At 45.3% G+C, this 12,556-nt stretch overlaps 1 protein-coding gene across 1 annotated transcript; it reads left to right on the top strand.

Moving 5' to 3' along the window:
- The first annotated feature begins 10,613 nt into the window (after window positions 1-10,613).
- On the top strand, window positions 10,614-12,262 carry LOC140218867 (uncharacterized). The gene has a single exon (XM_072288572.1). The coding sequence runs from the start codon at window positions 10,622-10,624 to the stop codon at window positions 12,044-12,046; it is 1,425 nt and encodes a 474-aa protein (XP_072144673.1). The 5' UTR covers window positions 10,614-10,621; the 3' UTR covers window positions 12,047-12,262.
- The last annotated feature ends 294 nt before the right edge of the window (window positions 12,263-12,556 follow it).

Here is a 12,556-nt window from a genome sequence, read left to right as displayed (position 1 = left end):
AATTAAGCAGATGCACCCAATCCCTGTCATTAAATGTAAGAAGAAAATTTAACACAGGACCGCCTTCACATGTGGGAAGGTGATGTGTAAGAACTTGAAGGCGTGGACGCCAGCTCTGTATACAGTATGCAGAGACTGAGCAGGTGTTAGCCAATTATGGCACCTGTTGGCTAGATCGTGCTCTCCAGGATCAGTATTCACCACGACTGTACCTTCAGCAGGGTGGCTGAAATGTAGAATTGTGGACTGCCAATCTTTTCATTGTATGTTTGAATCCCCGCAGCACAATGAGCACTTTATTTGCAATATTTTAGCAAGAAATTTGGGAATTCCAGTGACAACACCAGTAGACATCAGAACCAGGGGAATCAGCCCATAGCAGCTATTGCTGTAAAAAAGACTGGCATAAGCACAAGAATTGATATGGGCATACTACATGCATTTGTTCTGGTAGTGGTCCACTACTTTGGTGCTACAGTTAATGATCTCAAATGAGTTCAAGGAGCAAGAATTTAGCCTAGAAAAAATATTACGCTTAACAGCTGTATCTAGTTGCCATTTCGCCTATGCAGCTTTGTATAAGCCTGCTATGCAGCTTTATATAACCCTGTTCACACTTGCCTAAAGCACATGAGTGGCATCCTGAAAAAAAGGCTTTTGATATTGCTTTGGAGAAAATTCATCTGTTTCGGCCTAACAGTATATATACATACTGCACATACCTGCATTCGGTATACTTTATCACCAACTCTTAAGTCACCTTGTTACCTCATCAGCGAATCACTCCTGCAACCAAGTGTGCTGGTCCGGGTTTTACCTGCATTTCCACCTGTGCAGTTGGTAAAAGTCTTTGGCTGTTTACTGTAACTTCATATTTCAAACATTTGGTTGCATAAGAGGCTTTGGCAATACTGGCAACCCTAAGGCCTGGGCAGGCCTCACAAAAGGCCACCAGTACGTCATTGTTGCAGACTGTGCTCAGCATCCTCCTTGGTTCGACAGTGACTAAGAACCCATATATCTTTCCTCCGAAGTGGCTGGTATTGGCGAGCTTTGATGCAGAAAGAGGCTATTGTCACACATGTCAACCTTAGGCCTGAAACCAATCTGGCACAGGTGGAAATAGTCTCGTCTTTCCCAGATGGTAGTTCAGTCTCACGAGGCATATTCCTTCAGTCAATTTGCACACTGTCAATGTGAGTGAAACTGATCAAAGGTTGAATATGGTGTAAGGTTTCTCGCCTGGTTTCGGTAGTGGCATCCTAACCGAGTGTTTCCACTCTGTGGGGAATTCCAATATTCCAGATTTCATTGATTACAAGCAATAGTGCTTGCTTCCTCGTTTCGGCAAGATTCCTCAACATCTGCAAAATGACTCCATCTTTGCCTAGTGCGCTTTAAGTGTTGACATGCTCGAGAGCAACAACATGTTCTGCCATCGTAAAGAGGATTTCCATTCCCTCCTTGGCAAGTGGTCATTGAGGTGCGTACAACTCAGGTGACGGTCAGTCACTCTGAGGTGGTCGGGAAAAGCATCTGCAGCTTGTTCCTCAAATTTCTCAGATGTGCGCTGAAGATCGAGCAGCGTGTTTTCAATAGTATTGCAGTATTTGTTCAACCTGTTATAGCCGAGAATGTGTCACAGCTTACTGAGACCTATACGTTCGAATGACGCGCAGTGGTCCATCCACTAGTCTCTGGCATGTTTCTTAGCATGACATCTTGCCTGCTCAGTCTCGTGCAGAACATTGATCAGGGTTTGTTGTGTGCTGCCACAATTTAAGTATGCAGTATGCAGCTTGGCTTGCTCACCCCAAAGTTGCAGCAGGTCAGGGCGGTATGTTGCCCCAGTAAGCTTTAGTTCGCATGTCGCTCTTTGCAGTGTGCAAAGGATGCGTGTTGCTAGCGATTCCTTAACACATTCTGCAGACTCAAGTGCATGACAAAAATGGTCCCAGCCTGAAACAATGATTTTGTGAATGTGGCACATTTTCACCCCTACATCAAGTATTACATTGGATAATGGTCCCCGCCTCTTGGGGCAGAGTCGCACTGACACTCTGGATGAAGGCCCCAGTTGCCCATGCTAGGTAAGTGTACTGCCTTTCTGGTTTTAATAAAGGGTATGACAGTTGGAATAGCAGGTGTCATTCGTTAATTTGAGGTCTGTGGTGTCTGCTTTGTCAAGGTGGCATCCTCTTGGCAGTACGTCTTTGCATCCCCAAAGTGGGTGATGTGCATAGAGCTCACCTCGACTGAGTATTCTGTGCTCAGGAAAACGAATTTGAAGATGTCAAAGCCGAGTGAAGTCGCCTCGGCTGCGGTTCCTGGTTTTGGGACAAAGGAAGACCAATGCCAAAACGGCTTCCTTTCACTGCCTTAGTCTGCAGCACACCACCACAACTTTCTGATGAGACATGTGTTTATTCAAGCTGTTTTTTCTTTGTCCCAATTCAATATTAGCCAATTTTAGGAGCTGCAAATCAAGCTGACTTCAGAAGACTGCCGAGTTCTTAGCTATTTCTAGTAGCTTATTGCTTGGTTAATTTTCTAGTTGGGCATGACATGCTTTGTGCTTAAAAATGAACTGTTTAAAGCATTCTTGGAGCAATATTAGGACAGGCAACTCTAACTGAGTGATCACTGCTTTTGTCGCAAAATGTGGCAGTGAGCTAAGCAGACACTGTCACGACAGCGCAGTGTTTAGGTTGTATGAGTAAGAAGAAACAAAATTGGAGTTGTGAAGTTCCAAGCCCTATTTTCACAGCCTCTCTTTATACTGCTGACATTAAAGAGCTTTAGATTAGTGGAAGCAAGCAGCATGCGTAAACAAGAACCCTGTTTGGGTATTTCTGGGACCCATGTGGTTTGCATAACCAAGCAGCACGAGTTGCTTGCATTCTCTTATCCAATAATATTATTTTCATTGTAAAGCAACCAATATCGCAGTAAGTCTGATCAACCTGCATCAGTATGCTACAATTTTTTAAGCACTTAAGGTGTGTCGGTTAAGTGTTTAAAGCACTTCACCACACCCTTGGCCACTAGACTTGTGCTTTCCAGTATTACTTGTTAATCAACTCTTGAGGTGTTTACATGGTTTTTCTGTGCTGTAAGATTAGTTTGACAGTCCTAATAAACTTGTTAAAGTGAAGATCTGGGCTGTTGTATTGGCCATATCATTCTAAAACTGCTAGGTCTGACACTGTCAAAGCATTTGGCAACTTTAATAAGCTTCACCTCATTACATATATGTATTGCGGAGGGACCATTTAGCATGTGAAAATAAAAATACCGGCAACTAGAGAGTTCAAGAGCACCTGAGATTATAGTAAAGCGGGCGGGGCAGTATCTTCAGGGTAATGGGGACATCAAAGCTGGAGCTAGGGCTGCCATGCATCCCATCAGCGCTATACACTTTGCTTTATCGCATTACACAAATGTGTTGCGGTGAAGTTATTGCAGACGCATATACACATTCATTAATCCCAACTTTGCACAGAACCTTGCGTCCCGATGCTAAAACTAACAAATCGAAAAACATGCAAAGAGGTACCTGAACATCACAGCGCACAGTATTAAGCTTCACCTTACCGTGTTTATGGCGCCCTTAGTACCAATAATATTAAACATCTACTCTGCATTTTAGTTCGTGGAATTCTGGCAGACCATGTGATGTCACTAAAGCTCCGTTATGTTCACAGCACTACGCGATAATTCAAGTAAATCACATGAAGTCGCGGATAGCTCACTAGCGCTGAACACGATTGAAAACATGCGCCGCCCCATTCCAAGGACGTGTGAACAGTTGTGAGCAAACACCACTTTAAGCATTATATTACTTACGTAACGTAAGTGGTGGCGAAGAACACGTACAATACCTCTGCCTACAACGCCTGTCAAGTAAAGGTGCATGTGCGATGTGATGACGCCGCCAAAAAGGGCGAACACGGCGACGCAGCTGCACAGCGCCGGTTCGGAAATTACATTACCGAGGCGCTACGCCACTCGAATATTTTGATCGTCAACGCCACTGAATTCCTCAAAAGTACGGGTCTCCCACCACCTGACTTCACCGAGACCAAAAGCCGACATGCCACACCACTACTACTGCACGACTTTTCGCCAACCAAGCTGTCCATGTGGCAGCTTTTTCTGCATGCCCCTCGCGTCATGTACTGACGCAAATAAACATCATTGTCATTGTCAAATACTGAATCCAACACGGTGCCATGACGGCCGGAGATCGGCGCCACCATCTTGCGTTCTCAAAAGTCCCTAAACGATCCTGTCCCTAGGCACCTAGGATCAGGTCACGTGAGGGATTTTTGTACGACATTTATAGCGTCCTCGATCACCTTACCTTGCCCCGCGGTTGCCCCGAAACCATAACGGTGCGCTTTGCACCGCGGTGGTGGCGCACTGCGGAGGGTCAACATCGAGGACAATACTGCACCCCGTGCAGAGTGCTTGCATGCAGCGCTACTTTGCCCCTGGTGAGCAAAACGTGCGCGAACACGCGCGCGCGCACATATTATTGTTTGCAGGTGCTGAGCATCCGCGGCAAGCGCTCGAACCATGTGAAACTGCGTGCCCCGACATACCTGGTTGCAAGCAAACACCAATGGATTTTGTAATTAATCCTGACGACCCGTTCCTGAATACCCGTTCAACGAACCTGTCCACTTTCGGCCGCTGTTCACCACATTGTTTTTGGACGAGGTTGATCAGCATGTACGTCGTATTCGCTGTCAGACGAACTTGAAAAAAGCTGATCGATTGCGGCAACTAGCAACGCTTCTTTTCTCATTACCGACATCTCCACTAGCTAACTCCGTCAACTCCGTTGCAACCGCAGCTATCGGGCCAGAGCGTCTGCGGTTCTGCAGTCGGCAGTGCGCGCGCGCGTCGCGCGTCCCGCATTGCTTACTGGGATTGCACCCCGGCGCACCGCCGCTTTTCTCGGTGCGAGACGGGGCAACGGAAAATCGCTCCAACCAGGTGCGCTTCCGGTGATCGAGGAATGATCGGTGCGCACCGGTGCGGGTCATCGAGATTATTAGACGCACGCCTAAAGCGCGATGGTATCAATCCCGATGTCGATGCGGCCGCAGTCACGCTTCCTGAGGCCCTAGGGTTCAGAGATAATAATAATGTAAATAAATATGCGGTGGAAATTAGCAAAAGGCGATTAGAGGATTGGTGGCTCAAAAGCAGAGAGGTGACGCAGTGGCGTAGCTAGGTCGTCTGGCACCCGGGGCCCATAGGTCTTCTGTCACCCCGCCCTCTGATGTAGTCGAGGAAGGCGAGGATATCGACAATTTCCGGGTTTCATACTGGGCGCCGCCCACAGTGCCAAAGTACTGTAGGTTGTAGCACCTAAAACGATTTTGTTTAAGAAGTTTTTGTTGAGTTAATGATATGACTTTGAGTCCTCCATTCTCAAATTGAAGTGCTTCCTCTATAAGTACTAATTACGGGATTATTAAGGATATGGTTATTACTTATCTGCCATATTTTTCGCGCTACCGAATTCCTAGTAATCACAAAAGGACATAACTTCATAGAATCTCGATCGGGAAATATCCTCACAAAATTCACCTTTCTTTTTTTTTAATGAAATTCTGTGCAGCTGATACAGACACTGTACTTGTGGCATGAAGTCACACAACAACAGTTTTCTGAAACTTTCGAGGGTAAGAAGGAAAGCGTGAAACATAACGGCAGGTTTCGCAGCGGCTTCTCGGAGCAAGCGGGAGAGGGGAAGTAAAAGCGAGCCGGACATCACGGCGGGCCCGCGACTACAGCCTGTCGAGTCATACGCCGCCAAACTCTTCGGCCGAACCGAGTCTGAAGACGATGCAGAGAATCCCATTCGCGACTTTTGACGGCCCCATTTATGCAACGTCGCTCTCAACGAACGCTTCGCCGTAAACGCGAGCGCCGGGCGTGCTGGTTGAACGCCCTCTTGCGGCTGTCTTTGTTCGTCTTCGCTGCGCGTTCTGAAAGGAAGAGGGACCCAAGAGCCCCAACGCCTTACAACGCCTCACTGTATGTTTCGCGACTCTTGCTCCCAGCATGAACGCACAGCACGAGCGCACCCCACATGAAACGTTCCGCTAAGGCGAGTAGTTTAGCGACCATTTCGCGAATTAAATTTGTTAGCCCGCACATTCGTGCAATTACTTCGTGGGGTGTTGATAGAGCTTCAGTCGACAATTCTGCGGCGCAACTCACCGGGTGCCTGAGCTCGGGCTACTGGATACCGGAGCATTCTTTGCGATTTGCGCCCAGTCAAGCCGGCGGAAAGAGGGGTGCATTCAGGCGTAAATGACACCCCCCCACTGGCCCCTTGCACCCAGGGCCCACGGCCCCCCGGCCCCCCCTGTTGCTACGCCAATGAGGTGACGTAAGGTTAAAAGGGTAGAAAGACGTATTTAAAGAAAATCGACAATTTTAATAACACACAGCACCGGTCAATAAAAATAAAAGACAAAATAAAAAGCTGAGCATGGTGACAACTGCCATCACCCCGTTTCAAAGGGGAAGCACCATCCATCCATCCAGCGCGAATCGGCGTGCGGCGTAGTGTTATCAGACCTGGCCCCACACACTCTCAAGTTCTAGCGATCGCCACAGAGGGCGAAAAATCAACCGCGGCGCGTTCCAGCATAAGCGCGTAAGTGGAGCTACTTTAATTCGGTCGCATACTTTAATTTGTATCTTTTCTGCTAGGGCCGCTCAACGCGGCTCAATATTTTATCTATAAATGCACACATAATAACCGTCAAACATAGTTAACACGCAACTTTCTGCAAAATAAACAAACAAGTGTTTTTATTAAACTTTCGTTATTAAAGCCTGTGCTTTATTAGTTGAATAAAGGTTTTGAGACCTCACTGACGTGTGATAAGCAGCAGCCCACTAGTATCGATTGCAGTCCGTGCTGTTTACCGATTCAAATTGTACGGCGGTTATATTTGCGAACGGGTTGGTCCTTGCCTTTGTGCAGCATCACGCAGGTTCGCCCTGATTAGCCAACAATAATATCTCAGCTAGTCTATGCATCCGACATTCGATAGCCGCTACCAGACGATCGTGCTTAAAGACGGTAAATTTTATCAGCTGCGGCGTTTCACTGGCGTAATGGGTACATACACTGCTTCCGTCGTCAATGGTCTGCCGCGTAATGACGGGTTGCTTGAAAAAAATGTGCTAGCTAGCGTGAAAACTCGTCGCTGGAACCAAGCACAGTCTGTCTGGAAACTACCCAAGGAAGCGGATTAACCTTGCAGCTTCTGGGTGTGTGCACCGGTGAGTGAAAAAACAGTGCTTCGCAATTTCAACTTTCAATTTCTTCGGGTGCAAGGCGGGTAAAACAGATTGCTGTAGTCATTTATTTTTTCAATCTGGAAAATCATAATAATGTTATTGCTCTTCAAAGGCAATTCAAACAAGGCTCTTTTTATTTTGCCACGTTGCTAAAATTCCTAACACGGAGTACAGTGTAAAAAATAAATAGTTTTAGCTGTGTCTGCATGAATGATACACTGCGCTAAATTCGCAGCAAATTAGTGCAAGTGTACTTCCGGTGATACAGTTGGATTAATATAATTTGATACATAATAAAATTACTGTGTTTATTACCTAGTAGCTGGCAAAAAATTTAATCGAGGCTTCGAAAAGCACAGCCCGCACAAGGGCACCATTGAAAGAAATGCACACTCAAAACAGTGTTGTGTGTGTTTTCTTTCATGGAGCGTTTTGTGCGCTGTTTTTAGTCATACATGAATCACAAATTCGCCCACGCTTCCACCATAGTAACTGAGGCTTTCTTCTTTTGCCTCCAGCCTCCAAGATGCTGCTCATATTTGATCACCACTTTGGACTCTATTGTCTCTGGAAGTACAAGTCACCAGTGAATGTGTCACCACAGAGGCAGAATCTTCGCAAGGTATGTTTCTGAACACTTCAACTAGAACTGTGATTTGTTCATTCATTGGACAAACTTTAGTTTCACCATTCTTTGCGTGCATGTTTGTCATGGCTTCATGATTTCTCTTTTCAGGAAGAAGGACAAAAGAGAGGTTATTGGTTTGCAAGCTGCCCACGCCAAGCCATAAGAAGCTCAACGGACACCATAATAACAGGTCCCCTTGAACTGCGTGCCTCACCATGAAATGTTTGCAAGTTTACCAGATAAAGGGCTGTGAGCCCTATCAGGAAAGCAACAGTCTACAGTTTTGTATCGTACTGAACTGGAATGCTAAAATTTGACATACAAGCTTGCTTGAATTTAAGGGCATTTTATGACAATCCGAGAAGTAACAATTAAGTTGAGTCCCAACTTGTTTCTTTTCTCGTCATGTAGCAAGCTCCTACTTGGTAATGCACAAATTCTGTCATTTGCTATCTGAAAATCAGATTGGTGGGCATCACAAACAAGTATCACATGCTCCTTCATAGCGTTAATTTGTTACATGAAACTGCAAATAATTTTAAAGCCTTCAAAACCGCTCAGTGCAATTTTGAGGAAATGATGCTTCATGTTCACTGAAACTCTGGCAGTCACTTTTCACTTTATTATTGTACTTTTTTATTTAAAGTACGCTCAGTGCCGTATGCCATTAAAGAGGGGAGTGGTTACAAAGCAGTAGAGTAAAACAAACAAACAAGATCGGTGAGTTTTGGTAATACAATGATTCTCCTGATTGTACAATGTTAGCTAATGTGCAAAAAAAGTTCGTTATCGGTGATAGCTACGATACTTGAGAGAAGGTGGTTCCATTCCTGAGATGTACGGGGGATGAAAGATTGAAAGAAAGACTTCGTGTAGCAAGAATCAATCCCTGCGTTACTGCGATGATCGATGCGGTTTGAAATGTACTTGAGGCCATGGTATGAAGTCGTCGTGAAGTGTGGTATGACGGAAAATTTTATTAAATAGCGAAACATGACGACTAGCTAGGGGAATGGGTGCTGGTTAGCTTCATTAAGGTTATACTCGCGGTACAGTTATAATTAGAAAGAATGATACGAGCAGAGTTATGTTGTACTAGTTCAAGTGAAGTAGTAAGACTAAAGTGACTGGGATCCGATATTGCAGATGCATATTCAAGTTTTGAGCGTATTAGCGTCTTGTAAAGGTGTAGCTTTAAAGTAGACAGTGCTTTGGAAAAGTTGCACTGTAAGTACCCGAGCAGGTGAATTGCATTGTGAATGACATACTCTATATTGGTCCTATTTAATTTATTTGTAATGTATACACCAATATATTTATAGTACATGATGAAATCTAAGGGAGCATTGTTAGATGGTAAGTGATAGGGTTAGAACTAGATCTGGATATTGCATTTTTCATTTGCAAAAATCAGTAACTAGGCTAGCCCTGCACCGTAAGAAATGGCTAGAACAGGCAACTTCACACAACTGGCCTCAAACATGACGAACCAATAAAATCAATTTTTCTTTCTCTTCAAACAGCAAATGACATACCTGAGGACAGTGTGTTCACAAAGTTTTTGAAATATACTTGAAGTTTGGGTTAACATTCAGCCAATCAACAGTGGACAAGCAAGGGAAGCCTCAGCGTAGGAACTTATCTTCGTCACCGCCCTGACAACTATGTTTCATTTTTGAAACGTTGGCTACAGGCTTAGGCTCCCCTTGCTCACCTCTGTTACTCAGGTGACGTGTTCATCTCCTTGTAACCTTCTTGCATTGTTTGAACACGCAAACAGACATTTTCAACATGAAACCTTAAATTGCATTTTACAATGATCTGTCAGCATTAATTGGGCATACTTATATGTCTATTTAGTGTCCTTGTTTACACACAATATTGGCAGAGGCCCTTGTAAGCACTGTCGTCTCCATACCGTTCCTCACCTTCCTACGAGTATTCCACTTGTGATAAAGCCTTTACTGCTGCAGCTGAACACTAAATGTGCAGTAGAAATATCAAGAACACACAATATGTGATCTAAAATTTAGCATAACGTTTTTTTCCTTCTAGACATCGCGCCTATACGGCGGTTTCGGAATTCAGCGCCACCTATTGAGAACGACAGCGACTATGAGATCGGCGCCATTAGCTGGGCGAAGTAGGCGTCTCCGCGCACTGACGAAGCGGACCGGCAAGCAAAACTATACTGAGCGCCGAAGTTTTCATCTGCCTGCTCGACGAATTTCCGTTGAATCCGGTTCTCCTCGGCATTCGGTAACATGCCTGTGCATTGCTGCGTGCCGCTTTGCAACCAGCGAGGAGTTCTGGACGACAATGGCTCGAAGGCAAGTATGCGTGTGTATACATTTCGTTTACTGTTTGTTGCGTCTCATGCGCTCGTCTTACGTCGCTTTTATCGTTTACAGGTGTCGTTCTTTTGTTTTCCGAAAGATCCGAATCTGAAGAAGAAATGGATTGGAGCTATTAAGCGCGATGAAGGAAAGCTTTTTGGCGTGACGAAGCACACAAAGGTGTGCTCGAATCATTTCACCACCGACAGCTACTTGCCGAATGTAGTCGGCGATCGGCGTTATCTCCGGGTTGACGCCGTGCCGAGCGTGTTTGCCTTTGGAAAACCCAAGCCACCAGCAAGAACGACAACAGTGTGTCGCGAAAATGAAACTGCTTTCCGCCGTCGGCCAGGCTAGCAGCTCCGGGTTTGCGTCACAACCACCGCTTTCTCCTAGTAGTGATGTCGCCGCGTCGCGGGATTCAACAGCTGTTGAAACTATGGACGCCACAGAGTGTGCAAGTGTTTCAAAGCCGGCCAGTGCGACCCACGTCCGAGACCACGAAGTGTGTGATTGTGCATGTGCAGTTAGAGTGTTGGAGCTCGAGAAGCAGCTTTCTGTGCTCCAAATGCGCATACACCAACTGGAAAGCGACCTAGAAGGTAGGACCGAAGAGGTGAGGTCTGCGAAAGCAAATGCAGAGCGAGTGCATGAGCTCGAGACGCAGCTCTCTCTGCTTCAAGTACGTATACAACAACTGCAGAGCGACTTGGAAATTAGAACGAAAGAGGTGCAGTCAGCAAAAGATGTGCTTTATAAAGCTCTAAGAGAGTATGAAATACTCAATATGGAAAACAAAAAGCTTGATCGGCATAAAAGCAGGCAATTTTCTGTCGAATGCTTCAAGGACAGCCCTGAGGACATTAGTTTCTACACTGGACTTTCAAACTTTGAATCATTCATGTGCTTCTTCCGTTTGATAAACCCCGGTGAGTGTGAGGAAAATATAAAAGTATGGTCTAGGAGCTATGCAAGTTCATCAAGTAATGCAGGGAGGCCGCACATGCTGACGGCTAAGGACCAGCTTTTTCTTGTTCTCGTCAGGTTGCGTTTTGGGCTTTTCGAAAGGGACCTTGCCTACAGGTTCAGGGTGTCCATTGCTACAGTATCCAGAATATGTACCACATGGATCAGCTTTATTTATTTGCAGGTTGGCCAGATGGACCTTTGGCTGAGCAGAGACGAGGTTGATAAGGCCATGCCAGCCATTTTTAAAGAGCGATACCCATCAACAAGAGCCCTTATCGACGCGACAGAAGTGAGATGCGAAGTTCCAAGCTCTCTGGTCCTTCAGTCGGCAACCTACTCAACCTACAAGTCAACTAATACAATGAAAGGTTTGGTTGTCATTTCACCTGATGGAACGATCACGTTTCTGTCAAAATTATTTACAGCGTCGGTGCCAGACAAAGAGCTCGTTGAAAAAAGCGGGTTTTCAAAACTCGAGTTTGAGCCTGGCGACTCGGTAATGGCCGACAAGGACTTTAAGATACAGGACCTGCTCAGTGCAAAAGGAATTGCGTTGAACATTCCCCCTTTCCTTCAGAGACAGCACCTTACTGAAGAAGAAGTTAGACAAAAAGAGGAAATTGCAAGTCTCAGAATACATGTCGAGCGGCGCATTCAACGTATTAAGGCATTTCATATTTTTGACAGGCCCATCCCACTGTCATTTGCACCGATCATTAATGAAATTTGGGCATTGTGTGCATTCTTAAGCAATCTTCAAAGTCCTTTAATAGCAACTTAGGATCTGCAGCAGCAACAATCTTGCTGCAGTAATGTGGAAGCTGTCAGTTCAGTACTACATAACCTTCGCAGTGACTGCCAAGCTAGCATGGCCAAAGCAATGAGCACATGGCTTCAATACTCGTTTCAAGAAAAGGATACAAGGCATTGTCAATAGTATCACAACTTTATTGATAAATACATAAATGCTCATTCATTTTGTAATCTCTTGAATTCAACATCCATTGTTCGTACTGCATCTTTTTGCCAAGTACGGCAGAAGTGTAGAAAAATAAAAGCTGCCCAACCTATTTTTGCATTTCTGCCATTCACTTTCACTGAATCGAATTCTTTCGACAACTAGAAATTGTGGAGCATACATGACAAAATCAGCCCAAGTAAGCCCTGAAAGGGCCATCTGCCCAAGAACCTGATAATAGTAATAGTGGGTGTGGTTTAGCCTGTACGTGCCGTAGCTGTCTTTCACAAGGCACGAGCCATGAGTGCTTGGTATTTTCAAGTCTTTCATTGA

Source organism: Dermacentor andersoni, chromosome 6, assembly GCF_023375885.2.
Source record: "Dermacentor andersoni chromosome 6, qqDerAnde1_hic_scaffold, whole genome shotgun sequence".
In the NCBI taxonomy this organism is placed as follows: Eukaryota; Metazoa; Arthropoda; class Arachnida; order Ixodida; family Ixodidae; genus Dermacentor; species Dermacentor andersoni.
Note: the sequence above shows the minus strand (reverse complement) of the source record. Positions and strands in the feature narration are given on the sequence as shown.